The following is a 16,605-nucleotide window of genomic DNA, read 5'->3' on the forward strand; positions in this document are numbered from 1 at the left end:
TGACTTCCAAGTGAGATGACCTTTACTATTATAGATATTCATTTTAATATGTTTCACTCTCTGTGCCCATGCCAGCTCTCTTTGTTCTGCTTGCAATGGCAATTTACACCGGGGTGACGGTGAACTTCCTGGGCAAGCGCTTTGGTGACTGGCGCTTCTCTTGGTCCTACATACTAGGCTGGGTGGCACTGCTCATGACCTTCTTTGCAGGTTTGTTCAAATGAAGGAGAGCAGTAGAGTTCAATGTAATGTAATTATCTTGCTGGTAGTGAACAAAATCAGTTGAAATTTTTACAGTTAATATTCCAAATTCTCACAACAGCGCTGTCAAATCTGGAAAAACAATTCTAAAAATCACAAATACAATGCTGTCACACAAACACTTTCATTTTTATGACAGTTTATTTACAGTATTTACTAAAGTTTCTGATGTGTATTGTGAGTTATTACAGTCTCTTCAGCTTTGCACATGCTCATGAAAATGCCCAATACATATTTTCAAACTAAAACATCAATAAGATTTACACTCAAAAGCAATTTTGTTATTGTGCCATTATCTTACTTGATATGTTTGTGTACTATAGAAAAGGCCTTTACAGCTAACCTATGTTTTGTTTTGCAGGTATATTCTACATGTGTGCCTACAGAATGCATGAGTGCAGAAGAGTGACTGGCCCGCGTTAAAGTAAACAGGAAATAATGTGTCAAGGGTCAAAGGATATCAATTCCCATTCAAAACAAGATAATTTACTGTAAAATAATAAAATTTGGAATCTTGCATTTGCACCAAACATGTATTGTGGTTTTGTCATAAAATGATCTACAATGGTTTGAGATTGAAGCAGCTCAGTCCCTTTGAGCAGGAATAGATCACCTCTAACAAGATATTTTGTCAACCAGTAGACAGCAAAACCTGGATGAGAGACAATTTTTTATAAATGAGCTGGACTGTCAAAGCCGCTTGTTCTGCATTACACATTCTGATGTCCTTAATATAAAGTACAATAATAATGTTGAAGCTGGATATGTACATATTGTATTAAAGTCAGCTGTATATTGCTCTTAGCTAGAGCTTGTGGTCTGCTTTTGTGCATCTGAAACATTGTGTCCACGCTTCCTGAAAATTGACTTTTGACTAGTGCAGTGGAAAGAGGAGGAGGAAAAGTAGAAGATGATGGGATCAATACAGGTGTTGAAGGTGCTAAGCAGCAAGGTGTAGTACCTCCATTGTGGGCTTTTACCCTGGAAGTAACCCAGTAAATGAGAAATGTTATATGGCAGCACACAAATGAGAAACACAGCTAAAGTCCCCGAGGCCATGCCGATGGCCTTCTGCTTCTGCATTTGAGTTATCCTGGCACGGCTGTACAGGATTAAGATGCAGCGTGAGTAGCAGTAAATACAAATTAGTAGTGGAATAAGACAGAGCACAAAGAAAGACTCCAAACGTACTGGGAGCAGAACCTTCAACTGCGTCTCTGTGAAGTTCTCATAGCAGTAAGTGGTGTCATTTCTGGACAGGGATGGATGGTGCTGGATAATGATAGTAATGCTGCAGTGTGCGGCTGAGATTAGCCAAATAACAACACTGATAACTATCGCGTACACTGGTCTGCACAGCGTATGATACGTGATCGGGAAAGCTACTGCAATGTAGCGAACCACACTCACTGCCATCAGCAGCAAGGAGCTGGTGTAGATCGTGGAGAAGAAGGTGAAGGCGGTGATGGAGCACAGGAACTCGGGCAAATTCCATTTCATGCCTGACGCTGCCTCATGCATCTTAGAGGAAGGATGATCAAGAAGATCAGGTCAGAGACCGTCAGATTGAGTAGCAGGATATCTGTTGGAAGGGGATTGGAATGGATCTTGACACAGAAGGCATAGAAAGCCAGCAGGTTGGCTGGCAGGCCTAACAGGAAAGAGATGATGTAAACTGCGAGAATGAGCTCACTCTGTACCACTGACTCCATTGTGGATCTAAACCAAAGGAAGAGGAATCAAAATTTACAAAATAACATAACCAGGTGGTTGTAAATTACAGATTATTTTATAGTTTTATACCAGTGACAACGGTGACGAATCAGTGAAGTCAGTATGCATGATGTGCGTTTCTGACACCTATGATGATCGGAGATTATGAGGGAGTATTAAACACGCTTGAACAACCACATACTCTTAAAGTCCCTGTGATTTAAATGGTTGGTGCAGTTAGAGGTGTATTAAGGTTAGCGGACCTGTTCATACTGTATGTGAATATACCTTAAAAGTATCTGGTCAAAGACATTAGTGATTTTAAAAAAGTCAAATCAGCATTTTAAGGTTTTGCTCAGCAATCTTGTAGATACTGTTAATAACTCAGTTGTGTTTGCAGCCTCCTTCTATTTTGTAGAAGAACTGATAAAGTTAATTAGCAAAATGGCTTTTCATGACTCAGATCACATTACTATTCCAAAACAAATAAGCCGAAGGCAGCTCTTGAGCTCGGATTCCAAACAACAGACATGGAATTTCAACAGCAAAACGGATCTGTAAATATATAAACATATTTACTTACCTAAATAGTCAATGTTGTCAAAATTGTCCAGGCTTTAAAGAAAAAAAAAAGCTCCTTGTTGCTGTTGTTTGCCTTACGATGCCTTTCATCAAAACAACCAATACATAACTTGCGAGTTCAAAGATTAGGCAGGATCAACCGGAAACAGTGAGCCACAATCAAGCCCTATGTGACACACTGCCACTCATTCTACACTGAGAAATGAGCATACATCAGTGGGTTAATATTAACTAAAATGCAAAACTGAAGCTCGTGTTGACTTTTGTATTGAGTGTTTTAATAACAGACCTCCTCCCATCAGAGCTGTGTTGCAATAAACTCTGATCATGATCATTAGGTCAGAATGTAATCAAGCCATGACCCTGCAGTCACCTTACATTACACCTACACCCCAAGCTCAGGAAATAAGTCATCATTTCAGATTCTAAATTATTTTTAAAATAGACATTTCCAGTCCAGTGTGGCATCATTACTAGAAACAAAATTGAGATTTCACATTTGTGGTTTCAGCAACAGGATGGTGTTATGGTTAGCTGCTATATATATATATTAACGATATTTACATTAGAATCAGTTAATACTGCAACATGAAATAAACATGGACATACTGGCTACTGTGTGTAATTCAAGTTCTTTTACAAAACCTGTCAGTATAAATGACACTTCAAGTCTAAATATCTATACAACTAGCCATACTCAAATCTGAAGGAAATGTATAAAAACAAAGTGTGTACATCAATTATTTTAACCAAATAATTTTTTTATCAATGCACTAAAGTGGGGACCTTACTATGTGAGACCAGCAGCAGATATTCTCTGATCTGAAATTTTGATAGTCATCTATGTTGCAAGGAACTCCCCGTGGGAAGTTAAAAGTATGGTTTTAATATTTCTCAATGCTTGAGCAACACAAGCAGCAGGAGAAAGAAAATCGAATGACTTGAAAGTTACGCTCAGTGTGTTGAGGCAGAAACATCAACGGCACCAGTTACAAAAAGCCATAAACTGATTTCTGATCATTTCTGATTGGATTTGATGAATTTGGTTTTTGCTGGCTTCTATTCTGATCCATGTGTAGTATTTTACAGGTGTTTTATGCATGTAATAAGTGATGGTCTGTTGTGAACCACATAATTCTTTGCATTTGTCACAATCGCTGCACCTTTGCCAGTGGCTGTATTTCGCCGTCTCTTTGGCGGGCTGCTTCGGTGTTCTGGTTTGGTTGAGCTCTGGTCTGTCTGCGCATTTCTTCCACAAAATCATTGTCATAAACACAAAGACTGTCCACCTCAGGGTTACTCTCTGGTCTGCATGGGCTTGATTGTGTGTCTTCATCTTGTGATCTAAGAAAAAGAGAGAGGGGGGATGGATCCAATTAGATGCTTTCAATATCTCCTTTAATTTAGGTGTGTTTCATTGTGCACATCAATACACAGACCATTCTGACAAACTATGACTTCTATGACTTTTGTATGCTTGAGATTTAAGGGCAGAGAAAAAAACTAAATAGGCAACTCATATGTCATGAATAACTCACTTTTCCTCACTACATACTTAATATTATATTAATACATAAAGCCAAATGTTTGTACTGAAATTGAGAATAAAATAGTTTGAGATTTAACTTTGAGGACTGTTGTATACAGTGGGTACGGAAAGTATTCAGACCCCTTTAAATTTTTCACTCTTTGTTTCATTGCAGCCATTTTCCAAAAATCAAAAAAGTTCATTTTATTTCTCAGTAATGTACACTCAGCACCCCATCTTGACAGAAAAAAACAGAAATGTATAAATTTTTGCAAATTTATTAAAAAAGAAAAACTGAAATATCACATGGTCATAAGTATTCAGACCCTTTGCCGTGACACTCATATTTAACTCAGGTGCTGTCTATTTCTTCTGATCATCCTTGAGATGGTTCTACACCTTCATTTGAGTCCAGCTGTGTTTGATTATACTGATTGGACTTGATTAGGAAAGCCACACACCTGTCTATATAAGACCTTACAGCTCACAGTGCATGTCAGAGCAAATGAGAATCATGAGGTCAAAGGAACTGCCTGAAGAGCTCAGAGACAGAACTGTGGCAAGGCACAGATCTGGCCAAGGTTACAAAAAAATTTCTGCTGCACTTAAGGTTCCTAAGAGCACAGTGGCCTCCATAATCCTCAAATGGAAGACGTTTGGGACGACCAGAACCCTTCCTAGAGCTGGCCGTCCGGCCAAACTGAGCTATCGGGGGAGAAGAGCCTTGGTGAGAGAGGTAAAGAAGAACCCAAAGGTCACTGTGGCTGAGCTCCAGAGATGCAGTCGGGAGATGGGAGAAAGTTGTAGTAAGTCAACCATCACTGCAGCAATCCACCAGTCGGGGCTTTATGGCAGAGTGGCCCGACGGAAGCCTCTCCTCAGTGCAAGACACATGAAAGCCCGCATGGAGTTTGCTAAAAAACACCTGAAGGACTCCAAGATGGTGATAAATAAGATCCTCTGGTCTGATGAGACCAAGATAGAACTTTTTGGCCTTAATTCTAAGCGGTATGTGTGGAGAAAACCAGGCACTGCTCATCACCTGTCCAATACAGTCTCAACAGTGAAGCATGGTGGTGGCAGCATCATGCTGTGGGGGTGTTTTTCAGCTGCAGGGACAGGACGACTGGTTGCAATCGAGGGAAAGATGAATGCGGCCAAGTACAGGGATATCCTGGACGAAAACCTTTTCCAGAGTGCTCTGGACCTCAGACTGGGCCGAGGTTTACCTTCCAACAAGACAATGACCCTAAGCACACCGCTAAAATAACGAGGAGTGGCTTCACAACAACTCCGTGGCTGTTCTTGAATGGCCCAGCCAGAGCCCTGACTTAAACCCAATTGAGCATCTCTGGAGAGACCTGAAAATGGCTGTCCACCAACGTTTACCATCCAACCTGACAGAACTGGAGAGGATCTGCAAGGAGGAATGGCAGAGGATACCCAAATCCAGATGTGAAAAACTTGTTGCATCTTTCCCAAAACGACTCATGGCTGTATTAGATCAAAAGGGTGCTTCTACTAAATACTGAGCAAAGGGTCTGAATACTTATGACCATGTGATATTTCAGTTTTTCTTTTTTAAATTTGCAAAAATTTCTACATTTCTGTTTTTTTCTGTCAAGATGGGGTGCTGAGTGTACATTACTGAGAATAAAATGAACTTTTTTGATTTTTGGAAAATGGCTGCAATTAAAAAAGTGGTCTGAATACTTTCCGTACCCACTGTACTTGTTCCTGTTGGACATTGTCTAATAAAATTTGTGACCTTAAAAAAAGACACAAATGTGATCTGAATTCAGCAAATTTGAAATAAATCATTGTCAACTATAAACATGGTTTCATACCTTAAAATAATGTTAGTGTTGCACACAAACTCCGGTGTTGGTCTATGGGTAATATAACAACAATAAAAAGATTAATCATAGCTGCCGGTAGCAGCACAGTCGTTCTGTATGACAAGGAATTCAGTCTACCAACCTGCCTCTTGAATATTTTCTGTAAATGAACACTGCACAACCAAACAACAAAGCAGTCCCCAGGAGCATTAATGCTGACAACCACATGGGCAAAGAGACTGTAAAAGGAAAATAGCTTAATTAGTAAATATGATGAATGGTTCTGCTTTTGAATGTAGCTTGGGATAACAAATTACCGTAAGTGTACAGTAACGTACATGTTTTTGACAAGATGTCTACAGAGAGCTGTTTGGTGTTGCTGCCCAGTGCGTTCGTGGCTGTGCAAGAAATGTTAGGCTGGCTTTTAGTTGGTCCGCTTATTTCCCCTGAGACTACATTTTTCTTATTTCTGGAGACAAAGCTAAAGGAGGATGGAAAGGTGTCATTTCCTTCAATGGTCCAGCCTATAGAGGCATTAGGTGATGCCTCAGCTTGGCAGACACACTTTAGTACTTCCCCCATCAGGTGGCAGAAGGACTCAGGTAGGATTACTGGGGCATCTAGAAAGAGAAAAACAAAAATGCTCTTATTTTAAAGTAACCAAACCTCTCTGATATCATGGATTTTCTACATGATGTTCAAGTGTCAGAGATACCTTGCAGACCTGCCAACCTCTGTGGATTTTGTGTAGCATATACTTATTTTGAAATCAAAGTACCCTGTTAAAAATTTGTCACTCTAAACTACCCAAAATGCTGCTGACAACACTGAGTTCAATTGTGCACGTGCAGTACCCAAGTCTAACAGCTGGAGGCGGCAGTGAACTGCCTGCCGAAAAGCTAAAGAAGACGAGTTTGACCAATGATTGTGCCAGATTAATTGCACCTGGCATTCTCCCAAATAGTTGTCATCATGGTCAAGATCATGACTGACAAGAGTAATGTTTCATTTCAAGGGACTGCAAATCGACATAGTTCCATACGCAAATTTGCATTAAGTTGATAAAGTATCGTTAAGTTATATTGTCTTTGTGTCGCAGATTGTTAAATGTGACTATTCATTGTTTCATTGCTGCCAAACTGTAATGAGAGGAGCAGATCATAGAAGGATGGAAAAAAAGCGAGTGCATGCGCCGCAGAATTAACATTACCTAGAAAGTTACCAGGAGGTAGGTGTGTGTTCATGCTCCAAGTGAAGTCATGCATTCAAAATCTTGCTTAAAGGTACAACGTGGAATTCCGGGCCACATACCCCAAACAATGGGAGGCAGCATTTTACCTCCTCTTCCCCCTCAGCCAGGTTACTTTCTAAGCGATTCTGCTCCTCTGCTCTTTTCTAATCACATGTAACGTTAGAGTTTATATCTTTATAATAACCTCATAAATTAAGCTTTTTACATCTTCCCGGATAAGAGGGCGTTGAAGTTAAAAGAACCATTATCTTCTCTCCTGCCTGTCTGTGTCTGTGCCTCTCTGTCACTCTGTTTGTACACAACTCACAAATATGTGGAATAAGAACGTCATTAAAAAAAACTCAATAACAAACAGCAGTGATACTATTTGCGTGAAAAATGTTCACACCCCAGACTCTACAAAAAGTGGATTTCATTTTATCAATCATTAACAATGGGGGCGATTGAAATAAAACAAAAGATTCAGGTTAGCAAAATAACCCTACTTGCATCAGAGCCCTTTTTTATACCACCACATAAATCACATTCATTCAACTTTAGGTCTGCTCAACATCCATGCCCCTCCTGCAGTAGCACTATGCCACCCAGTTTGAGAACCACTGCTTTAACAGGAAAACATGGAGGGAAGAAACCTCAGGAACAGAGGAGGGATCCCTCTCTTTTATTTAAGTAAAAGTGATACAACACTATGTGATTTAGTATAAAAAGTTCTCATTTAAAAGATCTGTTTCTCCGAGAGAGAAATAAGAGATTTTGGTACAAAAATATACAAATTTCTAAATCATCTAAATTTTGCACCTTAGGTGGAAATATGCTTCTCTACTCAGTATAGTTGTGGGAAGTTATAGTGTTGCATCAAACGGGAACTGCTCATTTCACCAGATAAACAGTTGTGATGTAAAATTTAGAAAAGTTCCTCTGAATTAAATGGAAACTTTAAATCCCGCAAAATGCGCTTCTTGTGCAACTTGACCATTTGAAGACAGTAGACTACACATTTCCCTTAAAAACCTTCACTGTTTAAGGATTGTCTGCCTTCAAACTGCATGGCAGAGTTAATGATTGCTGCTGTGTGACTCCTGCAGTGCAGTTCAGTAGAAATATTAGGAAATAGATTAATTTCCAGCAAGATTTCAAATTACATTGAGTGCTTTTTAGTATGAACCTATTCATATCAAATAACATTATATTTTTTCATTTATGTTTATAACATGTTCTCTCACTTGTTTTACTCCTCTCAGCTTATTGGAATGCCACTCGTGCTTTCATGATCCTCTCTGCCATGTCATGCTTTGCTGGCATCATTGCAGGAATCCTCTCCTTTGCCCACTTCTCAGCCTTTGAGAGGTTCAACCGCTCATTTGCTGCTGGGATCATGTTCTTTGTTTCAAGTAAGTTATGAATACAGTAACCAGATAATATTGTACTGATCTTTTTATATCACATCTGCCATAAATGATGTACTATTAAGTGAATTTGCATTTCATGTAAATATCAGACAAAGTTCGCAAGGCCTACAATAGAAACTCTGTGGGTGCACCAGGTGACTTCCAAGTGAGATGACCTTTACTATTATAGATATTCATTTTAATATGTTTCACTCTCTGTGCACCATGCCAGCTCTCTTTGTTCTGCTTGCAATGGCAATTTACACCGGGGTGACGGTGAACTTCCTGGGCAAGCGCTTTGGTGACTGGCGCTTCTCTTGGTCCTACATACTAGGCTGGGTGGCACTGCTCATGACCTTCTTTGCAGGTTTGTTCAAATGAAGGAGAGCAGTAGAGTTCAATGTAATGTAATTATCTTGCTGGTAGTGAACAAAATCAGTTGAAATTTTTACAGTTAATATTCCAAATTCTCACAACAGCGCTGTCAAATCTGGAAAAACAATTCTAAAAATCACAAATACAATGCTGTCACACAAACACTTTCATTTTTATGACAGTTTTTATTTACAGTATTTACTAAAGTTTCTGATGTGTATTGTGAGTTACACTCAAAAGCAATTTTGTTATTGTGCCATTATCTTACTTGATATGTTTGTGTACTATAGAAAAGGCCTTTACAGCTAACCTATGTTTTGTTTTGCAGGTATATTCTACATGTGTGCCTACAGAATGCATGAGTGCAGAAGAGTGACTGGCCCGCGTTAAAGTAAACAGGAAATACTGTCTCAAGGGTACAAAGGATATCAATTCCCATTCAAAACAAGATAATTTACTGTAAAATAATAAAATTTGGAATCTTGCATTTGCACCAAACATGTATTGTGGTTTTGTCATAAAATGATCTACAATGGTTTGAGATTGAAGCAGCTCAGTCCCTTTGAGCAGGAATAGATCACCTCTAACAAGATATTTTGTTAACCAGTAGACAGCAAAACCTGGATGAGAGACAATTTTTTATAAATGAGCTGGACTGTCAAAGCCGCTTGTTCTGCATTACACATTCTGATGTCCTTAATATAAAGTACAATAATAATGTTGAAGCTGGATATGTACATATTGTATTAAAGTCAGCGTGTATATTGCTCTTAGCTAGAGCTTGTGGTCTGCTTTTGTGCATCTGAAACATTGTGTCCACGCTTCCTGAAAATTGACTTTTGACTAGTGCAGTGGAAAGAGGAGGAGGAAAAGTAGAAGATGATGGGATCAATACAGGTGTTGAAGGTGCTAAGCAGCAAGGTGTAGTACCTCCATTGTGGGCTTTTACCCTGGAAGTAACCCAGTAAATGAGAAATGTTATATGGCAGCACACAAATGAGAAACACAGCTAAAGTCCCCGAGGCCATGCCGATGGCCTTCTGCTTCTGCATTCGAGTTATCCTGGCACGGCTGTACAGGATTAAGATGGAGCGTGAGTAGCAGTAAATACAAATTAGTAGTGGAATAAGACAGAGCACAAAGAAAAACTCCAAACGTACTGGGAGCAGAACCTTCAACTGCTTGTCTGTGAAGTTCTCATAGCAGTAAGTGGTGTCATTTCCGGACAGGGATGGATGGTGCTGGGTAATGAAAAGTAATGCTGCAGTGTGCGGCTGAGATTAGCCAAATAACAACACTGATAACTATCGCGTACACTGGTCTGCACAGCGTATGATACGTGATCGGGAAAGCTACTGCAATGTAGCGAACCACACTCACTGCCATCAGCAGCAAGGAGCTGGTGTAGATCGTGGAGAAGAAGGTGAAGGCGGTGATGGAGCACAGGAACTCGGGCAAATTCCATTTCATGCCTGACGCTGCCTCATGCATCTTGAGAGGAAGGATGATCAAGAAGATCAGGTCAGAGACCGTCAGATTGAGTAGCAGGATATCTGTTGGAAGGGGATTGGAATGGATCTTGACACAGAAGGCATAGAAAGCCAGCAGGTTGGCTGGCAGGCCTAACAGGAAAGAGATGATGTAAACTGCGAGAATGAGCTCACTCTGTACCACTGACTCCATTGTGGATCTAAACCAAAGGAAGAGGAATCAAAATTTACAAAATAACATAACCAGGTGGTTGTAAATTACAGATTATTTTATAGTTTTATACCAGTGACAACGGTGACGAATCAGTGAAGTCAGTATGCATGATGTGTGTTTCTGACACCTAATGATGATCGGAGATTATGAGGGAGTATTAAACACGCTTGAACAACCACATACTCTTAAAGTCCCTGTGATTTAAATGGTTGGTGCAGTTAGAGGTGTATTAAGGTTAGCGGACCTGTTCATACTGTATGTGAATATGCCTTAAAAGTATCTGATCAAAGACATTAGTGATTTTAAAAAAGTCAAATCAGCATTTTAAGGTTTTGCTCAGCAATCTTGTAGATACTGTTAATAACTCAGTTGTGTTTGCAGCCTCCTTCTATTTTGTAGAAGAACTGATAAAGTTAATTAGCAAAATGGCTTTTCATGACTCAGATCACATTACTATTCCAAAACAAATAAGCCGAAGGCAGCTCTTGAGCTCGGATTCCAAACAACAGACATGGAATTTCAACAGCAAAACGGATCTGTAAATATATAAACATATTTACTTACCTAAATAGTCAATGTTGTCAAAATTGTCCAGGCTTTAAAGAAAAAAAAAAGCTCCTTGTTGCTGTTGTTTGCCTTACGATGCCTTTCATCAAAACAACCAATACATAACTTGCGAGTTCAAAGATTAGGCAGGATCAACCGGAAACAGTGAGCCACAATCAAGCCCTATGTGACACACTGCCACTCATTCTACACTGAGAAATGAGCATACATCAGTGGGTTAATATTAACTAAAATGCAAAACTGAAGCTGGTTTTATTGAGTGTGTTAATAACAGACCTCCTCCCATCAGAGCTGTGTTGCAATAAACTCTGATCATGATCATTAGGTCAGAATGTAATCAAGCCATGACCCTGCAGTCATCTTACATTACACCTACACCCCAAGCTCAGGAAATAAGTCATCATTTCAGATTCTAAATTATTTTTAAAATAGACATTTCCAGTCCAGTGTGGCATCATTACTAGAAACAAAATTGAGATTTCACATTTGTGGTTTCAGCAACAGGATGGTGTTATGGTTAGCTGCTATATATATATATTAACGATATTTACATTAGAATCAGTTAATACTGCAACATGAAATAAACATGGACATACTGGCTACTGTGTGTAATTCAAGTTCTTTTACAAAACCTGTCAGTATAAATGACACTTCAAGTCTAAATATCTATACAACTAGCCATACTCAAATCTGAAGGAAATGTATAAAAACAAAGTGTGTACATCAATTATTTTAACCAAATAATTTTTTAATCAATGCACTAAAGTGGGGACCTTACTATGTGAGACCAGCAGCAGATATTCGCTGATCTGAAATTTTGATAGTCATCTATGTTGCAAGGAACTCCCCGTGGGACGTTAAAAGTATAGTTTTAATATTTCTCAATTACTTGAGCAACACAAGCAGCAGGAGAAAGAAAATCGAATGACTTGAAAGTTACGCTCAGTGTGTTGAGGCAGAAACATCAACGGCACCAGTTACAAAAAGCCATAAACTACTGATTTCTGATCATTTCTGATTGGATTTGATGAATTTGGTTTTTGCTGGCTTCTATTCTGATCCATGTGTAGTATTTTTACAGGTGTTTTATGCATGTAATAAGTGATGGTCTGTTGTGAACCACATAATTCTTTGCATTTGTCACAATCGCTGCACCTTTGCCAGTGGCTGTATTTCGCCGTCTCTTTGGCGGGCTGCTTCGGTGTTCTGGTTTGGTTGAGCTCTGGTCTGTCTGCGCATTTCTTCCACAAAATCATTGTCATAAACACAAAGACTGTCCACCTCAGGGTTACTCTCTGGTCTGCATGGGCTTGATTGTGTGTCTTCATCTTGTGATCTAAGAAAAAGAGAGAGGGGGGATGGATCCAATTAGATGCTTTCAATATCTCCTTTAATTTAGGTGTGTTTCATTGTGCACATCAATACACAGACCATTCTGACAAACTATGACTTCTATGACTTTTGTATGCTTGAGGTTTAAGGGCAGAGAAAAAAACTAAATAGGCAACTCATATGTCATGAATAACTCACTTTTCCTCACTACATACTTAATATTATATTAATACATAAAGCCAAATGTTTGTACTGAAATTGAGAATAAAATAGTTTGAGATTTACCTTTGAGGACTGTTGTATACTTGTTCCTGTTGGACATTCTCTAATAAAATTTGTGACCTTCAAAAAAGACACAAAAATGTGATCTGAATTCAGCAAATTTGAAATAAATCATTGTCAACTATAAACATGGTTTCATACCTTAAAATAATGTTAGTGTTGCACACAAACTCCGGTGTTGGTCTATGGGTAATATAACAACAATAAAAAGATTAATCATAGCTGCCGGTAGCAGCACAGTCGTTCTGTATGACAAGGAATTCAGTCTACCAACCTGCCTCTTGAATATTTTCTGTAAATGAACACTGCACAACCAAACAACAAAGCAGTCCCCAGGAGCATTAATGCTGACAACCACATGGGCAAAGAGACTGTAAAAGGAAAATAGCTTAATTAGTAAATATGATGAATGGTTCTGCTTTTGAATGTAGCTTGGGATAACAAATTACCGTAAGTGTACAGTAACGTACATGTTTTTGACAAGATGTCTACAGAGAGCTGTTTGGTGTTGCTGCCCAGTGCGTTTGTGGCTGTGCAAGAAATGTTAGGCTGGCTTTTAGTTGGTCCGCTTATTTCCCCTGAGACTACATTTTTCTTATTTCTGGAGACAAAGCTAAAGGAGGATGGAAAGGTGTCATTTCCTTCAATGGTCCAGCCTATAGAGGCATTAGGTGATGCCTCAGCTTGGCAGACACACTTTAGTACTTCCCCCATCAGGTGGCAGAAGGACTCAGGTAGGATTACTGGGGCATCTAGAAAGAGAAAAACAAAAATGCTCTTATTTTAAAGTAACCAAACCTCTCTGATATCATGGATTTTCTACATGATGTTCAAGTGTCAGAGATACCTTGCAGACCTGCCAACCTCTGTGGATTTTGTGTAGCATATACTTATTTTGAAATCAAAGTACCCTGGTACAATTTGTCACTCTAAACTACCCAAAATGCTGCTGACAACAGTGAGTTCAATTGTGCACGTGCAGTACCCAAGTCTAACAGCTGGAGACTTGAACTGCCTGCCGAAAGCTAAAGAAGACGAGTTTGACCAATCGTTGTGCCAGATTAATTGCACCTGGCATTCTCCCAAATAGTTGTCATCATGGTCAAGATCATGACTGACAAGAGTAATGTTTCATTTCAAGGGACTGCAAATCGACATAGTTCCATACGCAAATTTGCATTAAGTTGATAAAGTATCGTTAAGTTAAGGAGTTAAGGAATATAATGTAAAGATACTCCATTTAATGCTCCAAGTGAAGTTGAAAATCTTGCTTAAAGGTACAATGTGGAATTCCGGGCCACATACCCCAAACAATGGGAGGCAGCATTTTACGTCCTCTTCCCCCTCAGCCAGGTTACTTTCTAAGCGATTCTGCTCCTCTGCTCTTTTCTAATCACATGTAACGTTAGAGTTTATATCTTTATAATAACCTCATAAATTAAGCTTTTTACATCTTCCCAGATAAGAGGGCGATGAAGTTAAAAGAACCATTATCTTCTCTCCTGCCTGTCTGTGTCTGTGCCTCTCTGTCACTCTGTTTGTACACAACTCACAAATATGTAGAATAAGAACGTCATTAAAAAAAACTCAATAACAAACAGCAGTGATACTATTTCTAATAGCGGATGGGCAGATTTTGATACTTCATCATGTGGTGGTAAAAAATCTGGAACTCCGGGAGAACATCAGAGAAAGGAACATAGAAATCAAAGGAATTGTCAAGCATTGGAGACATACCATAAAACTTCAATTAACAGCTGAGTCCCAAATAGCCGCCTACCCTATTTACTGGCCTGGTGTGGGAACACATTTTGACAAATAAACGCAGGTCTCCATTAAACGCCTGGTCTGGTTTTTATATAAATTCTTTGTATAAAACCTCTTAAACCCCACCAGGTTGCCCGCTTTAGCTGCTTCTAAGCTTCTTAGATTGTTAATACAAATATTAATGTTTAAACGTATGATCAATATATCAATATGGACATGCTACACATTGTTAGATCGGTTAGATTCTCCACAATTCAATCGTTCAGTTCATTTAACGGAAAACAACAAGACCCAAAGTCTAATTTCGACTTACCAATGTAACCTGCATGGTACAAGAGATGAAAATTTAAAAAAAAAAACAACGTCACCCCCAAAGATGCCCTGATCTGAAGAAATGGAGAGAGAAGCTGTCTGTCAGAGCTGGATGAAATGAATGACGTGTATTTGATATTATTGGATAATTTTTATACAAGTAACATACTGTTTGAAATAAATACACTGTTTAATAGTAGCCCTGCGTTGGACTGGCAACCTGTCCAGGGTGTACCCCACCTTTCACACGATGTAAGCTGGCATTGGCTCATGCCCCTGCGACCCTGTATGCAGGATAAGCGGTTGACAATGGATGGATGGATGTTTAATAGTAGCCTATTTCAGTTTTGTGCAAGAGGAATTAAAGACCTGTACCATATGGACGCCTGCCCAAACAAAGGCAGGGTCAATTCGGTGATTTTTGCAAATAAAAGCCCGGGCTATTAATCAAAGTTTTATGGTATGTGTAATGTCACCTTCTACAAAAGCCTATATAGCCTATCAGGAGTGAAGATTCAGCTGTGCAAAAGTCCAACCTCACCGACTCTTGCCTGAAAGAAATAGATTTGGGCTTGGTTAAAACCTTTTTATATAGCCTAGCCTACAGTCTATGGTTAAAACTAGTCGCTAGCAACGCAGCCTATTTAAAGCCTGCTGTCACTACTTAATGAATGAGCACCGCTACTAAAATTTCACACGATCATTAATGATTTTCAGTAAGCTATGGTAACACTGAACGCACGGTTGTCTCCCACTACTCATTGTTCAAAGGACGAGCAAATATGAGAGAGAGACGCAGAAAGTGACGGTGAAAGTTAGCGGAGGATAAGATCAGCGTTAACTTGTCAGGTCACAGTTCTGTCCTGTAGCCTACACATACTGTAAGTTACATTTTCATAGTTCAAAGAAAGGATGGTGTTGACCACGGAGGAGCCGAGGTTAAAGCAAATTAGGGGTACAAACTAACGTTAGTCCCTTTCAGCTAATAAGCAGATTATTCTTTTTTGATGTACAAATGAAATGCTTGTAATTATTCAGAAGGGGTGTGGTTCTCGTGTTGCCTATTTTTATGCTAATTTCTACAAATCTATAAAGCAGTAAATTAAGACACAAAAGGCAAATATGAACAGTCCAATCTGTAATAATTCTGAGGTCATATTAATTGTGTTTTCCTGCTATTATAAGGTGGTGAGGCTCAAAACAGCTTGGTACTGAGCCATTAATGTAAAATCATTGTGGAGAGCATCAAAACTAATCTCAGGAATTTTCCCACATCTGGTTATAATTCAAACCCAGTAGACTTATTTAAGTTTAGCTTTTGGGGTGTAGTTTATTCAAAATGCTGCTCTAGATTTTCTAGATTTTCCTACTTATTAGTCACAGATGTGGTAATAACAATGTTCCAAAATTATGTGGAATTGCATATTTCTTTATTGGAAAACATAAAAATCTTCTTGGGGGATGACCACCAGATCTTAATTTTTTACATTATACCGCCCCGTGAAAGCATTTTTAAATCCCCATGGACATTATTTTTATTAATATTTGTAAATTGTAGGGCTGTTTTGCACTTGCCCGACTTCTCCCTGCACTCCCCCTTCTCTCAGTCTCCCTGTCTGCTCCCCTGAATTTCTTCATCAGCAGTATGTTATGTTATATAAAGTTGCTGAAAAGACACAGAACTCGTCTTTTTTCTGGATATTT

The 16,605-nt window shown here is 39.1% G+C and overlaps 2 protein-coding genes and 1 pseudogene across 3 annotated transcripts; 1 reads left to right on the forward strand and 2 right to left on the reverse strand.

The window, feature by feature from the left end:
* Positions 1 to 366: 366 nt before the first annotated feature.
* Positions 367 to 3,079, reverse strand: LOC119884157 (annotated as a pseudogene).
* A 3,004-nt stretch (positions 3,080 to 6,083) lies between these two features.
* LOC119884158 lies at positions 6,084 to 13,735 on the reverse strand. 2 transcript variants are annotated; one of them, XM_038694619.1, is made up of 10 exons: positions 13,670 to 13,735; positions 13,293 to 13,574; positions 13,097 to 13,193; positions 12,964 to 13,005; positions 12,826 to 12,882; positions 12,364 to 12,544; positions 11,206 to 11,237; positions 10,318 to 10,490; positions 6,261 to 6,542; positions 6,084 to 6,161 (listed from the first exon to the last, which is right to left on the reverse strand). In XM_038694619.1, exons 5-9 carry the CDS (start codon positions 12,860 to 12,862, stop codon positions 6,531 to 6,533), a joined length of 435 nt encoding a protein of 144 aa, XP_038550547.1. In that variant the 5' UTR covers positions 12,863 to 12,882; positions 12,964 to 13,005; positions 13,097 to 13,193; positions 13,293 to 13,574; positions 13,670 to 13,735; the 3' UTR covers positions 6,084 to 6,161; positions 6,261 to 6,530. The 2 variants fall into 2 exon arrangements, with proteins under 2 accessions (XP_038550547.1, XP_038550546.1); XM_038694618.1 differs by lacking the exons at positions 6,084 to 6,161; positions 6,261 to 6,542; positions 10,318 to 10,490; positions 11,206 to 11,237 and having other exon boundaries at positions 12,062 to 12,544.
* Positions 6,262 to 9,375, forward strand: LOC119884159 (lens fiber membrane intrinsic protein-like). Its single transcript, XM_038694620.1, has 4 exons — positions 6,262 to 6,524; positions 8,416 to 8,565; positions 8,795 to 8,929; positions 9,266 to 9,375. The coding sequence occupies exons 1-4, from the start codon at positions 6,275 to 6,277 to the stop codon at positions 9,325 to 9,327; spliced, it is 597 nt and encodes a 198-aa protein (XP_038550548.1). The 5' UTR covers positions 6,262 to 6,274; the 3' UTR covers positions 9,328 to 9,375.
* Positions 13,736 to 16,605: the final 2,870 nt, after the last annotated feature.

Source organism: Micropterus salmoides, unplaced genomic scaffold (genome assembly GCF_014851395.1).
Source record: "Micropterus salmoides isolate LMB-PRFRI ecotype aquatic unplaced genomic scaffold, ASM1485139v1 Ms_hic_scaffold_3226, whole genome shotgun sequence".
NCBI lineage: Eukaryota > Metazoa > Chordata > Actinopteri > Centrarchiformes > Centrarchidae > Micropterus > Micropterus salmoides.